The sequence below is a fragment of the Bactrocera oleae genome, chromosome 4, assembly GCF_042242935.1.
Source record: "Bactrocera oleae isolate idBacOlea1 chromosome 4, idBacOlea1, whole genome shotgun sequence".
NCBI lineage: Eukaryota > Metazoa > Arthropoda > Insecta > Diptera > Tephritidae > Bactrocera > Bactrocera oleae.
The window spans coordinates 56,891,085-56,910,504 of NC_091538.1; the positions used below are offsets into that span (position 1 = coordinate 56,891,085).

General features: G+C 30.8%; 1 protein-coding gene and 1 long non-coding RNA gene across 3 annotated transcripts in view; one reads left to right on the forward strand and one right to left on the reverse strand.

Annotated features, from left to right (window-relative positions):
* The first annotated feature begins 218 nt into the window (after window positions 1-218).
* Window positions 219-19,420, forward strand: part of Drip (aquaporin homolog protein drip) — a 73,885-nt gene continuing 54,683 nt past the window's right edge. Inside the window, exons 1-2 of one of the 2 annotated variants that reach the window (XM_070108729.1) lie at window positions 220-523; window positions 1,732-1,909. In XM_070108729.1, the coding sequence (XP_069964830.1) occupies window positions 1,894-1,909 (16 nt within the window). In that variant the 5' untranslated portion in view covers window positions 220-523; window positions 1,732-1,893. Of the gene's footprint in view, window positions 524-1,731; window positions 1,910-19,420 lie in introns of both variants that reach the window. The other variant, XM_070108728.1, reaches the window with a different exon arrangement.
* On the reverse strand, window positions 13,379-15,994 carry LOC138857140 (uncharacterized). Its single transcript, XR_011396140.1, has 2 exons — window positions 15,847-15,994; window positions 13,379-13,539 (listed from the first exon to the last, which is right to left on the reverse strand). It is a non-coding gene; the product is annotated as an uncharacterized lncRNA (long non-coding RNA).

Sequence of the window (19,420 nt, forward strand, 5' to 3'; positions counted from 1 at the left end):
CTTGAGTGGCTCACTGCCGAACAGAATGGCATGGTTTAACCGGCTTGATTGACTGCGACTGAAACTGACACTAACGCTAACACACGACGCTAACGCTTGGTGCCGGTCGCTCGTCTGTTAGCTTTTTGCTGTGGGCTGTTTGTGCTACTGCTGCTGTTGCTGCTGCTGCTGGTGTGCGCGCCGTTTTTGCGCTGCAAACCACTATATCAGCTGAAATCAACTGCAGACTATGTTTATTTACGCTCGAACACCGAACGTGGTAGCAACGCGAATACAAAGCAACAACAAACGCTGCAAAATTTCAAACAATTTTTCAATTGAAAAAAATTGTATGCCTAAAAAGTGAAAATAAAAACTAAAGACTCTCGAAAATTACAAATTTTTAAGTGTAGAAATTACGCGTAAATTAACTGAAAGTGCCTGCAAAAGTGTGATCGAATCGCTACTTGGCTTAGATAAGCCAGATTGAGTTTGAAAGTAAACGGACAACAACGACAACACATGGTTATCACCAGCATAGAAGGTTGTTAAACAAAAAAATACAAACTAATTAAAATATGGAAATCGTAGCTCATGGTTTTTTATAAAACATATCGCAATTTTTTTAATAAAAAAAAATTACGGTTTTTTATTACAAATAAATTCGGTTTAAAAAATTACGGTTTTATAAAACTTCTTACAAAAAATTTAAATTATAAAATTTTAAATTAAAAAAAAAATCGTTTTTTATAAAAAAAAATCGTTCTTATATATAAAACCATTTACGTTTTTGTTTTAAATTTCGGTTTTTATCATAAACATTATAGTTATTTAATAAAAGAAAATAAGTTTCTATAAAAATAAATTTGAAAAATCGGTTTTTATAATTAAAAAAAAAAACGGTTTTATATAAAAAAAAATCGGTTTTATATAAACAAAAATCGGTTTTATATAAAAAAAAAATCGGTTTTATAAAAATACTAACGTTTTGTATATTAAATTAGTTATTTAATAAAACAAATTAGGTTTTCTTTAAAACACTACAAATTAATGGTTTTTAATTTCTAAAAAAATTAAAGGTTTTGAGAAAACTTTCTTTGTGTTTTCGTGTTCGAATTTTTTTTGTGAAAATTTTGTGTGTTGGCGGATGTTGCGCGCAAATAATTTGAAGATTGCAATTTGTGCGCTAAAAAAAGTCGGCAAATTTTTTTGTTTTTTTACTTTTACCAAAACACCTACGAACAATTGAAGCGTAACACTTTGGCAGCTGCACGAGCCGCACTTTCGTTTTCTTTGCAAGCATTTGGTTTTTACGAATACTATAACTATTTTTTGTGTTGATTATACATTGCCAAATACATTAACAGTTAGCTGCAGCCGCTTGATGGACAATATGTGTACGCCAACAATTGCTCAAGTGAAATTGCAACAAACAATTTTGCCACTATATTTGGTTTTATTTCATTTATGCCTTCCACCAACTTTTAACTTTGATTTTATGGCGCCCACTCGCACGCGCCTGCACATCCACCAACACACACACACTCACACACATACACGCTATTGTGCGCGTTGAAGCGTTGATTTAATTGTGACTTTCATTTCATCGAATGCCAACTCAGACGCATTTCTTATAGCTACAACTAGCCCTGAGCAAATTTTCGTATTGAAAAACAGACACACACACACGTATATAGTCAACCCACATTCGTTAGCTGATTTGTTGTTATTTTGCAACGCTTTTAATTGCAGACAAGTGCCATTGTGATTTTTACTAAACAGCACCAAATTAAAAGTACAAAACGAAAACACTTTTTTTCGCTAACACAAAATTCGCATTGCGAAAACATATTTATTTCCACCAACAAATAATCGTATCGCCAAAGCACCACTTAAAATCATAACAAAGCAGCAATGGAGGAGAAACGCGGTAAGTAAATTGTTAGAAAAAATAAAAAATCTTGAACAAAATATTGTTAAATGGCTATTGGGAAACACCTTATAGTGGGTCTCGGCAAAACACTTGTTCAATATTCAATGCCACATTAGGCATTGTTAGACAGGCGTACATACATATGTATGTCTGCATTATTATATTTGTGTTTTCGAAAAATGTGAATTGTAGATGAAATTTGAAAACAGACAACAATTTCACTTGGTTTTCATAAAAGGTAATAAATTTTTTTTTTCCAGAAAACAACAATTGGTTTTTCAATATAATAATAATTCAGGTTTCTTTATTTACAATAATTTCACTTTTGTACCAGTAAAAGGTGTTGAGCGTTATTGTTAGGCCGAAGAAAACAAAATCGACTTCTGTGAGCACGGTCTCAGCAAATCAAATGTTTAAATCACTGCACTTAAAGCATTATTAATGATCAACAGAAGTTTGCTTACAGGTGTTCAATTTCTCTCCCCTAATAAGTTTTTGCTAAAATGGTTTATATATTAGGGTATAGCATTAATGCTCCGACATATGGATGGACAAAATGAAATCTTCGCTAAAAGATATATAATTATCTACACTTCGGGTATTAGCTAATGTAAGGATTGGCAAAGACTTGTGCAGTAATGAAGTCCTGCAAAAATTTTGTAGCCCTGAAAAAACTGAATATATTTTATAATGGCACACTACTCACACACTCCTGCTTTGATAATATCAAATGAAGTCACTAAAGTGTCAAATATTAGTTCCAATAATATCACATTTTCGAAATTAAGGTGGATGGTTAAACGAGCTTTGAGAAATATTTTCTTACTAGTTTAAAATTTTTAATACATTTACCTTAAACATATACTTTCTAGTTCTTGTTTTTTTTTTCTTTTTTTTTAATTTCTGATTATTTAATCTTGCAAATGTTGCGAATTTTATAAGTATGATAACTGAGTTTAGATTAAACGCACCTTACACTACGACAGCTACAAGTCACCGGATTCATATTCATATGTATATTCCACTTTAAATGATTTACCTTACTTTCTTGTAAGGTTCCATTCCGGACTGCGGATACTACCTTTGTATTGTGCAATATATGACGGTTTATACAGTTGAAAGTACGAATTTCTCAGAAATCCATAGAGCTTTGTATTTATGTGATCTTCTCATTATTTTTAATTTTGCTAATTATTGTACTAGAGAGTCCTACTACAAATGTATTCAAAGTTGGTATAAATTTCTTAAGTCCGATTTTAAACAAATCTCTTGTAAGTTGAATCGCTCATCCCTTTCTTAACGCTTCTTTTAGGTTTTTGCAATGTACGTATTTATAGTTGAGTCACACTTAAGTACGGAAGCTATCACAGTAAAATCCCAAATTAGGTATCTAACTTTTCGGAATTTATTATATTAGGTATACGGGGATTGGACAAAGAGTCCAAAAGGATTGTTACAAAAAGTTGTAAATTGAACTTGGAGCTGTTAAAAATAAGGATCCTTCGAAACAACTAAGACTTATATTAAAAAAAAAAAAAACACTTAAAAGGGAATGCAAGAACTTGCTGAGAATCATTACTGTTTTTTTTTGTGATCCCAAGAACATGCAAGAATAAAACGAAACATTTGTCTCAACTTTTTAAAAATATATATTTAAAATTAACACAACTGAAGTTAAATATTTTGGTTAAATTATACAAATTAACGAGAACTAAGCATTTTTTGTTTATTTACATAAAATTAAATGAGTTAAATTGAGTATTATTGAAAAAACTAATTAATCACATTTGTTTTCGTTGTTTACTTTGCTATTTAAATCAATTTTCTTCTAATTTTTATAAATATTTTATAATGCTGCCTTTTAATAATTTCCTTCCATTACTTGAATCATGAATCATTAATCATTTTCAAAATAAATATTTATAAGATGTCACAGCTTTGATTATTATACCCTGAACTGGGTATATTAAGTTTGCCACGAAGTTTCTAACACCCAGAAGGAAACGTTGCAGACCCTATAAAATATATACATAAATGATCAGCATGATGACTAAGTTGATTTAGCCATGTCCGTCTGTCTGTCTGTCTTTTTGTATATATACAAACTAGTCCTTCAGGTTTTAAGCTATCGATCTGCACCTGTCCATTTTTTACTAAGGAGCTGCTCATTTATCGGAACGCATATAGCTGCCATACAAACTGAACAATCGGAATCAAGTGCTTGCATGGAAAACTTTTCTATTTGACGAGGTCTTCACGAAATTAGGCACGAGTTATGGTTAAGGCAACAATGTATTCTCCACAAAAATTGTTCATCGATCGAATTCAAGTTCTTGTAAGAAGCCTTTGTATTTGTTTGGGTATTGAGCTTCGGTACAACCGAAGTTAACGTTTTTTTTGTGACTTGTTGCACTATGCTGGTATTGACATACTAGCTGGAAAAAATATTTCTCTTCTTTGATGAGTGCAAAGTTCTTTCAGAATTTACCGTGCAATTAGCAAGTTTTTTAAAGTAATATCCAAGAGTTTAGAATGTTCTTCCATTGTTAGACATAATCTGCACTACATTTGTTTACATTGACAATAAGTTTGAAAGCTGCGGCTTTAGAAAATTATATACCTAAAAAAAACACCTTACATTTATATGGATTGTATTCAAAAGTGAGACTTTGAAGCCATAAGACCATAAATCTAATTTGAAACATTAAACAATTTTTAGTAGAAAAGAATTGGACAATAGCAAATACAATTTAAAGAAAATTGGCAACAATAAAAGTAGTCAATGCGGTTAAATACTAAACTCCCCATTCAAATTCAATAATCGTGGGTTGCGTTTAGACATTTTTCATTATTTGCTAACGACTTTGCAGAAAACCAATTTTTTAGTTTACTAAACAATAGTGTGTAATGTGTCGAATATTAGAGCAGAACGACCTATATCTATAACGTCACTTAAAATGCAGAAAAAACGTAAAATCACTTTTCGTAAGTTGGTGAAAGAAAAAACGATATAAAATAGAAAATACTTATGCAGAAAAAAATTTTAATTTTGGTTATAAATTGGTTATATCTGATAGCAGCAGCTAAAAATGTTGTACATATGTACGAGTATATATATGTAATATGATGTGCTGAATCGTAATCAATTTCAAAATTTTTGATCATTTTTAACACAACTTAATAAATTACAAATTAAAACAAAAAATTAATGAAATATCTCCAAATATTTTGTAAAATCTTTAATTATTGCTTTAATTTCAAGTTAAACAAGAAAAAACGTTAACTTCGGTTGCTATTATACCCTTTACAGCTACAAAGGTTCCTCACAATAACTTGATTCAGATTTAATTTCGTGAATCGGCAATAAAAAATAAAATTTTTTTCCAAGCAGCCACTTTACTCCAATCGTTCAGTTTATATGATAGCTGTATGACATAGCGATCCGATCAAAACAATTTTTTCGGAGATTATATTCTTGCCTTAGAAAATAACTAATGCCAAATTTCGTCTAGATAACTCGTCAAATGAAAAAGTTTTTCATACAAGGACTTTACTCCGATCGTTCAGTTAATATGGCAGCTATATGTTATAGACATCCGATCTGTACAATTTCTTCTTAGCTTGCACTATTGCTTTAAATAATATTCTGTGCCAAATTTCGTGAAGATACCTCGTGAAATGAAAGAGTTTTCCATACAAGCACTTGATTCCGATCGTTCAGTTTGTATCGCAGCTCTATGCTATAGTGGTCCAATATCGGCCGTTCCGACAAATGAGCAGCTTCTTGGTGAAAAAAGGGCAAGTGCAACATTACAGATCGATAGCTTAAAAACTGAGGGACTGTTTGCTTATATACAGACGGACGGACGGACGAACAGAGGGACATGGCTAAATCAACTCAGCTCATCATGCTGATGATTTATATATATATTTTAGAGGGTCTCCGACGTTTCCTTCTGGGTGTTACAATATATATTATATATACTGCCATTTAACCACATTTGTATTGTTATACTTAAATAAATTAAAAGTGCTTTTTTTTAAGTTAGAGTAATATAACATTTTATCAAGAGAACAGAATATAAATTATTACATTTTTTTTTGTTTTTGTATTTATTTTGGTCAACGTGAAATGCATACATAAACATTTTCTTGCACTCTGTTGTTTTTATAAGCCTGGAATAATTCTTACGCCGCAAAACAAGCAGATCATTATTTACCTGCACTGTTTTCATAATGATATACGTACTGACATATATAATATATATAAAGCTATATAGATTCATATATTCGTATTCGTTTATATATGTGTATGATTTATGTATATGTATGTATATATTTTTGTATTTGCAAGCATGTAAACAAAGAATGTTGAATAAATATGCAGCCGTCGTTTGCAGTCATTGATGTCATCGTAAAATTTTGAGATCACAAAAACAGTTAACGTCTGAATTCAATTTAACTTCTTAACCCCTTTTCACGCTTATATTTATGCCAAACAAATACACATTTTATTGCAAAAAAAATAAATAAAAAGACAGTTTAAAGTACAGATATAATATAATATATATCAGAGGCGCAGGCGGTTATATAATTAGGGGTATGAGGGTTAGGCATATTGCTATTAAAGGTAAAGCAATTTTTAGAAAGATATTTTTAAATAATTTGTGACTATACAGCCTCTGGCCAATAAATTATGAACCAACGCAATTCGAGGTAATGTTAATTTATTGTAGAAACTCTTCTTCTGTGTGAGACAATACTAATAACGCTTCCCGGCATCATCAGAAATATTGCACGAAGTTTGTAACACCCAGAATTAAACGTCGGAAACGCTATAAAAATATATATACTTGTAAATGATCAGCGTGACGAGCTCAGTTGATTTAACCATGAACTTCTCTCTGTCCGTCTGGCTGTATATATGCACGCGAACTAGTCTCTTAGTTTTTGAGATATCGATCTGAAATTTTGCACACATCCTTTTTCTCCCCAAGAAGTAACCATTTTTTAGAAGTACTAATTTTTCGGAACCACCAATATCGGACCACTATAGCATGTAGCTGCCATACAAACTGAACGATCAAAATCACGTTCTTGTATGGAACGTTTTTTATTTTTGAAGCGTATTCTACCTTCGGTGCAACCAAAATTAAACTTTTTTTTGTTTTTATTAAATAAGGGTTTGCAAGAAATTGAATTTTCGCTTTTCAAGATTTTCTTAACGTTTTCTCTTAGTTTTTCTTTACAATGGTATAAAAAATTTGTTTGAAATTATTTATGTGAGCTTTATCCACGGTTTACGGTAGTGTAAGATTAACCGAACGGTAGTGAGAGATATAACTAGATTTAATGTTCGATCTCTCGGTATATTATAAAAAGACTACGGACTGTTCTCACTAAAATCCAACACTTGGTGTTGATGCTTTTGAAGCTTTTGAAACTTGAAAGGGTGTTTTTTTTTTAAGGAATAGAACTTTAAATTGTAATAAAACATCGATGGATTACTCGATTGACAAACAAACCAAATTGAGAGTAAATCACTTGACAGCTGTTAAATCGGTCGCCATCTTGAACAGTAATGCCAACTTAAAGTTCTATACCTCGAAAAAAACAACCTTTAACATTCTGTAATATAATTTTGGAGTTAGTTTTACAATTTACATAAAGAAATTTGAAAAGTTTCATTTTTTTACAGTCTAAAAATTAATTTATTTAGTAAATAAAAAATAATTTTAAACATTTTTTTAAATATTTCTTGTGATTTTGCCCTTACTCAGAAATTATTAAAATTAAAAAATATTTCAATACTGTTGTCAGAAAATAATAGTTCAAACAAAAATGCATATTTATGAATTTATATGTATATATTTCATAGTTATATGCTACATACTTTCCCTGTTTTAGCTAACCACACGATTTCGAAGCCTCACCTCGCTCACAACCCTTTCTAGTACTGCTTACCTACACCTCTGCCATACTTAATATTATATATGTAATATAACTTTCCTAACACTATAAGCTCTTTAAATAAAATCTCGCGAATATTCCACAATATCGCTTGAAACAGTTAAGCCGCTGCTGGAAAAATGTATTTATGTGTGCGTGCTTTTGCGCAGCGTTTCCTTTGATAGCAATTAAAAATATCAAATGTTTATATGTATATACATATAATATAATGTTTTTTACAATCTACCCACAGCCGTAGGTGTTGGAGAAACCCACAAATAATGAAAATAGTAAAAAAAAATAAATAAAAAATTAAAAAAATAAACTTACGATCATTAAAAGTGAATGAATAAATCAAGAAAGTTACATTCACATTTTCAACTTCTGCAAATTGTACTTTTCCATCTTCGGCAAACTTCCTTCGGGTAATTTATGTGTTTCACGCTGCAATTTTTTTCTCTCGACTGATTACACATATACAATACTTATAGCATTTATTCACATGTGAATTGGTGTGTTCGGCTACCGCCGGGACTACTGACCGTTGCACGTCGAGTGTCATCAACTCTGTTTTGACTTCACCGGTGATTTAATTGAATGTTTGAATGTTTTAGTTTGTTGTAGTCACGTTTTACGCGCTGCGTAGTGCGGTTTTCGCCGGCTAAACACACATACATACACATATATGTGTGTGTTTATGTATATTTTTATGCCAACCATATTTCTTGTTTGTTTAAAAAAATATTCGAAATTTAGCTTCAACCTGCTGAAGTTCAAGTTTATCGTGACTAATATCCGCGCTTAGGTGATTGCCAAGCAAAAATTTGTCGGAATTTTTTTTCACATTTACCAGCAATTTATGTGGCCACCGGCAGTAGATTAACGTAATTTACCAACTGGCTCTATTGAAATTATAGTCAGCCACTATCGAACGCGTCTGGGGCCATAAATGTGGCGAGATAAAAAATCATGCACACAAAATATGTTTTGTGTATGTATAATATATTTGTATATATGATTATAGATTATGATATATGTTAGACTGTAAAAATAGAAAGAACACTTCAAAATTAATCTTTCCAACTAACTTTTTGTATAACGCTTTTTGGTTTGTTTATTCCTATAGCTAGAGTGTTAAGATTCATAGAAAACAGGATCCAATAAAAAGAACCAAAGTGTCGTAAAAATTTGTTAAGATATGTTACCAAATTATTGGATTCGATAAAGTGTTTTTTAGACGTTGAACAGTTGATTACTAGAAGGAATATAAACAATATCTGCAGATTGAAATATGATCGTTATTGGGTTTTAACTACTATAAATGATCTTGAATGATTTAAGTATCAGATTAATTCAAACTCATTTCCGCTTCTAAAAACTGTTTCTTATATGTGTGGGTACAATCAGCTGAAATTTTCGCGAGATGCTGATCGCTGAGAGATTTTTTTTCGAGAGACTAGTAAATTTAAACTATGAAAGAAGTTAAATAAAGAAAGAATTAAAGTAAAAAAAATGTAAATACAAAAAGGTAATAATAATTAAATGTCAATGTCAACATACGCTTTATTCACTCTGTGATTACAAACTGATAAACTTTTCGATTATATAACTGCAAAAAGGTGAAGTTAATTACTGTTAAGAATTTTAAAATAATAATTAAACCACATTTTTATATTCTAAATTTGTAGCTGTCTACAGAGAAACCAAATAACTTATTAAGTAGGCTCTACATCTAATAGCTATTTAGGGTATCACATGCAGTATATATGTATTTATAAAATAAATATTTCATAAAATAAAACAAATCTTCTTATCGATTACTTACCTCTCATTAGGTAGAAACACTTGTGCTGCATTTGAAATACCAGAAACAGACATATACACAGCTGTTTTAAGTATGTACAATAACAAAAACTATAGTAAATTCTTGAATATTTTTTTATCTATAAATTTGCGATTAAAAAACTAATAACAGTATTATTAGCCCCTTATCAGTTAGCTAATTACAAAACAGATGTAGTTAATAGTACCTGCCAAAAACAAATGTATCTATATATTTCCTGAAAACACAGTCGTAAATCAGTTAAATAATGATTTGTAACATTTTTTCATTGAATTAAAGGTTATATTCAGCATAGCTAGAATGAATCGATATATGTAGGTCAGATACGCCACTCTCATAGAGTTCTACAAAGTTATCTTGAAGGAACACAATTCCTATTCTTTTGACCAAAGCTGACGGCTTCTGGGCGTTTGCGTTATTCAGAGCGTCCAAGCGTTGACTGTACAGATCCGAATTAAGAGTTAAGAGAGGCTGTAGGAAAGCAGCTCATAGTAAATGCCAACCCCACCAAACACATAAGAAAACCTTACTGACTAGCAATCTTGCCTTGGCCACAGTTTACGCCAGCTCACCGCAATTCGACCACAACCGTTTCCGCTTATTACTATTATTATTATTACCAGTAGCTTAAATGGTTACAAACGGTTTTTTTGTACCATGTTCAGCTTTTGAGCATTCGAAACAGTGCTTACGTGGTGTTCGGACTCAACAATTTTCATTATTTTCTTCACATTTTCTACAATTTACCTTCCAGAGCGTGATTCAACTTTGATATCATATTTACCAGAACAAAACCAAAATTTCGCGTGATTGGCCGTTACAGTATCAGTACCATAAATAATATTATTTACAGTCATCTGGCTTACTTTTTCGCCTTATCGAATTCTTTCCATCTTTGACGCGTGCTCATTCAATCGCTGAACTGTCTGAAAATAATTTGTAGTATGACATTTCTAAACTAAAACTATCTTTTAGAAAAATAATAGATTTCTTTTTACAAGACCTTATATATACTATATACATACATATGTACATATATATAAAGTTCCACTAAATTTAGCTTCCCTGCTTACTACTTTTTATAAACAATAAAAAATTTTAATTTTCGGATTTTTTTTTGTTTATAGATTTAACTATTTTTCATATTTTTATAATAAAAAATTTAAATAATTGTTACAAACTATTTGTTGATATCATTTAAAAATAAATAGTTCTTAAAATTGTTGGTCGAAGGTGGAATTTTAAATAGATTCTCTACGACTTTTCATGCCGCTTCCAAGGCTCTGAATGAATAAGAAAATTATGAATAGGCGGGCATTGGTAGAAATTAATAATTCTAACCTTACTTTTAAAAGCTGCGCATCCATGAGCAGTCAAGTGATAATCATTTAATTTGCTCAATTGTGACTACATAATTGCTTTTCAATTGTATGTAAATTATCTAATAATAGAATATAACTGTGCTTTAAATTGTATAAACTAACATTCAATTCACTTCTGACACACATCGTGTGAAGTATATATTGATTTTGATTATTAAAACAACATTGAACAACGGAAATTCTCCGTTATTATTGAGCTATTTCAATAAGCAAAAATTTAAATTGATATTTTAAACATTGTCTGCGCATCAAACACAATCGCGTTCAGATAATTGTTTAACAATGATTATAATAATTACTGCTTTTTAATTTCCGTATTATACCCATTAAAAATACGAAATCAAATTTTTTTCTAAATATGAAACGTTTATGCATTTATATATATATATATACTTGTACGTATGTATACGTACGTATGCCTACATGCAATTAGTGAAAGAAATTCAAAAAAAAAATTAATAGTCATCTTCGTTATGGTGAATTATATTAAAAAATGTAACCATATTTTTCGATCTTATAATGTCTCTTATAACAAAAGGAATAACGAACCATTTGCCAGAATTTTACATCATAAAAAATATATAATTAAAGGTTCAGAGACAAAATTTAGCCTTTAGGTGATTATAGGATTGAAATAGATTTGAACACCCAATTAAATAAGCGGTTATATCTATTTGTGAATTTCAAAAAATCGAATTGAGAATATTTTGCGATCGACTAGAAATATCCACACGACCTTCTTAGATATATTTGTCATGTAATGATCGAAGAAATACGATTTTTGATAACAATTTCGATTTTTTAATACAAATTTATATATTCATCCCGTAATAAAAGAATTTAGGCCAAAAACCATATATTGTATATAATCCAATTTAGTTTATATTATATTTGGATGACGCTAGAGTCAATATTACTTTAAATCTAATTTGCCATATATTTTTTAAACGCTTTTATTAGCTTGTTTACATGAGAATTTTTACACTTCCAAAGAAATGCCTAATTTTCAATATGACTTAAGTTTTAGATTGTATAGAAAAATTAATAATTGTAACTTTATTGACAAACAAGACAAGTTCGACTTCTTGACTGCGTTGGCAGTGAGCAGCATTCATTAAGTTTGGTCAAATTTGACCCGGACTGACAACATTATTATTGCCTTCAAACTAGGCTCCTTTTCAGCTAATACAAACATGTCAACGCGTAATACAATTTTCCATGTACTTGTTATAAGTCTCGGCTGAGATGGCCTTCTGTGTGCCTTCAGTTTAAGTTTTTTCAGCTTCAACTAATATTTAGATGCGTGATTCGCTAGATTATTGGACGGTTTGGACGTCATATTCAAATACCCACGTTTCGCCAACAGAATTAAGTGTTTGATAAATGTAGAGTCCTCCGCTACATTGCTATGCGAAGCATTTCATATGGAACTATACTCAACATCGTTTTTGCAAAAAATTCTGGTCTTTTGGTACGAGTCTAGTATTGACACGTTTCATAACGAAAACATTAACCAAATGTGTTGAGTCAATCTAAAAGAGATCTTAAGATTTTCTGCTATCTTTCTGTTTTTTCAATGTTATCGCCATTAACAGAGTTGGATGGACGACTCGTATACAGCAAGTTGTCGATAACTTCACGATCTTCATGCTTGGGGCCACTAATACCCAATTTCCATTAAAAATTTTAAGTGATTTAATTACACTTAACCTATTCACTAATATAGACTGTTCTCACTGCACACTTGGAGATTTAAAAGACTAGCCGAACGTACAAGTAGGTGCGTAATTTTTCTCGCCACAACTCTATTAAATCGGCTTTAGTAGCCTCACTGCACATTACTCTCCTCTTGTGATACTATTTGCTGCTGCTATTTTTCCTTATTTATTGCTTTAATTTTTTACTTTTTGTATTATTTTTTTGTTTAATTTTTTTTTTTACTTTGACAGTTTGTAATGTCTAAATCAACAGTGATAAGTAATAAATTTTCCTACCGACAAACAGATGGCGCTCAATCAAAGTAACACAGGGAGATTTCGAGTAGATTAGCTTCATATATCCTCTGCGTCGAGATTAACAAGTGTCATTTTTGTATGGTGAAATTTTGCTAAATCTAATAAATTAGTAAGATAATCTACTTAACAGCCGAAACTCGTGATTAATTGTTGGTGTAAAATATTTCGGTTCACAATAAAGTAGACTCCCTCAAAATTACACATCTGCTGCACTTCTGTAACATTTTCAACGATTCCGTTGCCGTGTCTCCATTAGAAAACCAAAATTCAAGTAAACTAGTTGTTAAATTTTTTTTTCGAATATAAACGAGAGTAATTTTCTCCCCATCACAATCACAGCTAAGTCATAGAGAACAAACGCTTGAAATCAATACATTTGCCAAGACCATAGTGCCGCTAAAAGAGCATTCATTACGTATACGCAAACATATGCACAATCTATAAAAAGAGAAAAAATTAAAGATAAAATTTTTTGCCATTAAAACAGAAAAATATCAATTAAGCCTAACTACATATATCTAGTGCTATAAGTTTTCACATTTCCGTTCCAACCGCACTACTAACGCAAATTAAAATTAAATAATACTTGCTGTACTATTCCACTAGGAGATGACGTGTCATATAACAACTTTATAATAAAATTGCGATTATAAAATTCTAAAGCACAATAGTTTTTCAGCTAAGTATTTTTATTTTTTTATTTTTGTATTTTTGTTGCACCTGTGTGTGTGTGTGTGCTGCTTTATTAATTACTTTTAATTGCATAATAAACAAATTAGGGAATACCAAAGTGAAATGTGCTGTGTTAGGTGAGCGCTAGAGTGCTTAGAGTGCTCATTTAATATATACACATACAGTTACTAGTAAATATGAATGTGTATGCTGTCAACTTTTGCGTATTTCAAAGACAACCGTCATTTAGAAGTCATTAATTAGATCTATAAAAAGCGTGAGAAAGCAATTTATTTGACAAATAATTAAATATAAATTGAAGATGAACGGAAAAATTCATCACTTGAAAATTATTTACTTAGTGATGACAGCATTCAACTTATTTTAGGTGTTTTTTTATTCCGACAGACATTGTAAAATGTAATTTATTCTTACTCACAACACAAAAGCGCCAATTAACTCAATTATTGCGCCTAAAATTGCAATATTCTGAGAATTATTTTCTCTTACGTGAACTGTTTGCGATCATATTTTATAGTGGTAATTAAAGTCACCTTTTAGGAAAGTACTAGGTATTACCTCTTAAGTGATTTTTTTAACAATGCATATATTATATTCGAACTGTTTATGCAATAAATGTCTAACAAAAAAAATATATTCAAACAAATTTAATTTAATATAATGTGAAGGTTCAAAATAATAGTTAATGTAAAAGTAGATGCAAATCGCGCTCTGAAGGACATGCAAGTGATTTGTGAGGCAGAGGCAGAAAAGATCCCTGAAATAATTTGGAGCAAGGCCTCCGAGTTAATAGTGTTTTCCGCATAAAAATACGAGTCTGTTACGGTTACGTAAACGCGACTGTAATGACAACGGTTCTCTTCCTATATTTCTTCGCTTGGCATTTAAGCATTTCTGTGTAGAGAAGTGCTAAGTTTAGATCTCAATAAAAAACATTTCATTTATAATGCCCAAGAGAACGCCAATTTTTATCTTAGCGTTTTAGACTGTACTCTGTTTATACCCAAAAGTTGAATTACCATACGGCCTTACCTGCTTGAATATGGTATAAAGCTGCTACAACTAAATTTCTAAAGATATTGAAGAAACTTTTGGTCAAACGAATTATTCAATTATATTTTCGATGTAAAATACTAGATTATAGGTAAATATGGAATATCATACTGAGATTTGCGTTTAAATTGCTTTTTATGTCAAAATTTATAATTTAAAATTTTTATTACGACCTCTCAAGTCGTATAAGCTTCGGCAATAGTTGATTTATAAAACAGTATCGTGCACAACTTCAGCAGTATAGCCTTACAACCAATGTTGAAAAAAATATAACTACAATTCAAATATAGAAAAAACTTTAAAATATATAAAAAATAATAAATTTCTTAATAAATATAATAAATTATAAAGAAACTGCTTGCAAACAGCTTCCTTCGAAAATGTTCAATTATTCTATCACAAAATCTAAAATAATTCACCATAGACAAGAACAGGTAGTAATGACTTAATGCCTAGCCCAAACTGTATTGGTGGATTCATAAAAACCTATCAACCATACTCCTAGAGCTTCTGACGCATCACTATTGATGTGTGTGGCTTGAATTTGCCTTGATGGAACATAATTCCTTTCCTGATGGCCAAAGCTGACCACTTATGAGCTCACACCCATATATCGAGCTTCTTTTTATAACTAGCGTTATTTACATGGCACCAAACGGTTTTTTGTGTCATGCCTTGCTCTTGATCAATCGAAATAGTAATAGTGGTAATAAAAACCGGAACGGAATCGACGAAACCAAAATTGCGCATGATTGACTTCTACAGTATCAGGACCATAAACACTATTCACATTTTCACCCACTTGGCTTGCGTTTTCGCCTTTAACACAAGCAATCACAAAACTATCTTAAAATATATTTTTAAACAAAATTTTATCTTTCTAATACTATATTGTGTAACCCAATCGAACTTATGCAACGCGAGATACATTTCTTTTTACTTTATGTATATTTATGTACAAGTATATACAATATTATATTTTTTTTAATTTAAATTTACCTGTCTGTTAGCAATATAGGTAACACTTTTGTAGAAATTTAACAAAACAACATCGCCAAGCTTATAAAAACACGTCTAACTTTAGCAGCTGCTACAGACAAAATAAGCAATGAATACAGCTGACCAATCTTATCTTCAACTTCAGCGGCATGTATGTATGTACATATATCAAAATTATAAACAAAAAAAAATTTGACAATTGAACTCTCTAAACCTGTGAAATTTTAATTGTTAAAATTCCCGTTATTTTCTGAATACACCTTGTATAAATTAGTCATATAAGTACTTTTTTTTTGTAAATAAGATAATATTAGTATTAGCTTAATTTTATTAGAAAATATGAAATTTCTTGTACTCCAAGTTCAAAAATTCAAAAATTTGTCTTTTTCAAATAGTTTTCTTTTTGCTCAAAATGTTTTTTGTGTAGTTTGCCTTCTATCATAATCAAATTACTCATAACTACTCAACTGTCTTTATTTAGACTAACAGTTTTAAGAGACACTTAATGTCACTTATTTTAATATACAACCAAAATATTAAATACTATATCTAACTACTGGAGGTAAACATATAAAATAAAAAACTTATTTACTTGAGTACTCTAAAGTAAATAATATGCTATCACAGTTCACCTTAACCGCTTTCATATAAACATCTGCTTATACCATACGAATCTTAGCAAATAATTCTACTCAACAACAATTACACGCACGCGCTTCGTAACATTGCCTTAAACGGTTTTGCAGCTCAGCATTTATTTACCTATACTCTTAGAAAAATATGCCAATACTGTTAGACTTTCCTAATCTGCTTACTTTAATACCTGCTTGTCATGCAACCACATATTTGTATCTATCTAATATGTTCGAATATGCTGGTGCTGCAAGTTTAAATTGTTGCATGTCTGACTTTCCACCAGCTCACTAACTCTCCAACATTATCTTTTGCGCTTGTACTCATATATCATTACTTCTTCACTTTACTTCGCTTTTCTCTCCTCTCCCATTTTGAATTTCTTTCGTGTTTTGCTCGACATGTTTAGAAAGCTAAGCACAAAAACAGAAAGTAAACGCAAGTTAATACAATACAACAACAAATACAATGCATATAAAAAAACTAAAATGTGCCATTGAAAACAACAACAACACTGATAACAATAAACAATTTAACTGAATTGCCAAGTGAATGAACTCCGCACGTCACTAAGTGCAGAAACTCATCGATACAACAAGAAAGCAGTAATAACAATAATAACAATTAAGTTGTTGTCATTTCCGTAATACTTCTTAATGGGTGGAATTAAAAATCAATGACCTAGTAATCTGTTGCCTTATAAGGTGCTCGGTAAATACTTTGCAATTTTTTATTTATAATGTTAGAAAAATGGGAAGGTAAGCTGATTTGGAAGTACCATGAAGAATTAAACGTATAATACACAATCACATACAGTATACAGTAACAGTCTTATCATTTTGGTTATGATTTATGATGCCACATTGCTGCTGAAATAAATAAATACAGCTAAAACAGCCGTTAACGCAAGATATTACAATGGTTATAAAATATAGACACCTAACGGTTATTTGTAATACCTAAAAATAGTTGAGATACATATAGCGATTTTTGTATGAATGTGATCAGAATGACAAGACCAAATATTTTCTCGATATCTATTTAAATTGCCGATCCTAACAGGGATTTCACTTGTGCAGCTTATATCGCCGGTCTGTTGTCGTACTTAAAACTCCTATATAATTGTACATAAAGATTCTCACAAATCGAGGATGCGTTTTATGTTAAAAAAGGAATAACCACGCCTACTTCTCATAGAAGTCTCTACGCTTGTTTAAGGTTACATAATAAAACTAAGCCCAAATAAAGTTTTCTAAATCTGACAACTCTCATGTGAAGTAGGTTGAAATCAGTTCATTACTTTTCCTAACTTTTTTCTCATTGGTATTTATAGTACAAAAGAATTGTGATCTCAGAAGAGTACTTTGGACGAGCTTTGTTTTATAAAAACTATCGGTATTTCTTCCCATTGGTATTATTATTTTGTGACATCAAGCACTATGTCATGGTTTATTGGCTTTGTGTCTGCGAAATTTATCTGTATTCTCCCCATCAATCACTCAAGTACATTGTAGTTGTCTGTCTCTTTCCTTTACCTTGAAACTATTGATTGGATTTATATTTTTTACTGCTTATCCGTATGTTTTTCCAGCACCCAAAGCTCTACTCACAAAGTCTGATCGGTAAGTTTGAATGACAGCTATATGCTAGCTGAACAATAAATAGTCCATTCCACATTTCGTTAAGATATGTTGTCATACAAAAAAAGTTTTCAATACAAGGACTTAATTTTGAACGATCAGTTTGTATGGCTACTTTATCCTATAGTGGACCGATAATGGCGGTTTCGAAGAATGAGCAATGAAAACGACGACGCGCTGATCATCAGTTTTAGTTCAAGCTATAAAAGCAGCAAATTGCTAGTTTTAAACAATGCTTCTTCCAAATAATGGAAGTTTTCAGAAAATTAATTGCATGTCAGCATAAATTTTATACGAGCAATTTCTCAGCTGATGATGTAACTTTCGAGTGCATTAACTCATTTGCGAGTCGTTAATTATAGCTCTCATAAGAATTTTATAATTTTTGGAAATTTTTTGAAATTACTTTCCATTAGTAAATGCAGCAGACCTAAACAATAGCACAAACAATTTATCATATATAGCTATGTACATACATACATACAAGTATCTAGCAACACGCGAGCCGTCACTAAAGTGACTTATAATTAGATCATAGCGACACCTTTCCAAGTATGACTAAATTTGTAAATGGCAAGCCATTGAATGACAGGCTGTCTATTTTGCTTTTGTTTTTGTTTTCGTTTATCGGCGAAACTTTATGACCACTGCAGTGAGGTCGTTAAAGAGTTACAACGTAATTGAAGCAGGTTTAAATTTACTTATGTGGTGAAAATAAATAAACAAGGGCAAGAAAATATGACGCGTAAGGTTGGGCATTAAAAATGAACTAGCCTTTCACAAAATATATATGAGTAGTTGTTTGTAGGTTCATGAAGAAGTGTCCCAGTGACATTGACAAAGGCTGATTTGCAAATTTAAATAAATTCTTTATGTTCGCATTGACATAAGTGAAGTCTAATTATAGCCAGTTGCAAAACAAGCCAAATTACTACGTCAAAAAGCTTTCATTGCAGCTAGAGAGGGTTTAGAGTCATTTCATTCTTCATAGTATTTCTAAGGCTAAGTGCGTCTTTAAAATATAGTGTAAATTTATATATATATCTATATATATATATATATATATATACAACTTTATTAAGTACTCTTTCTTTAATAGCATTTTCACTTATGCGTGGACAGACCATTTGCATATAAGAAGAGAACTGTAAACTGTATATAATAGCCTAGCACATAAATAATGCCACGATACAAACACCAACTGTGGCACTCATGACTGCAGGTATTGTCTAGACTTAAAAATGTTACAAGTGTTTAGTAATATGTCCACATTTCTTATTTATAAAGGTATTACGAATCCT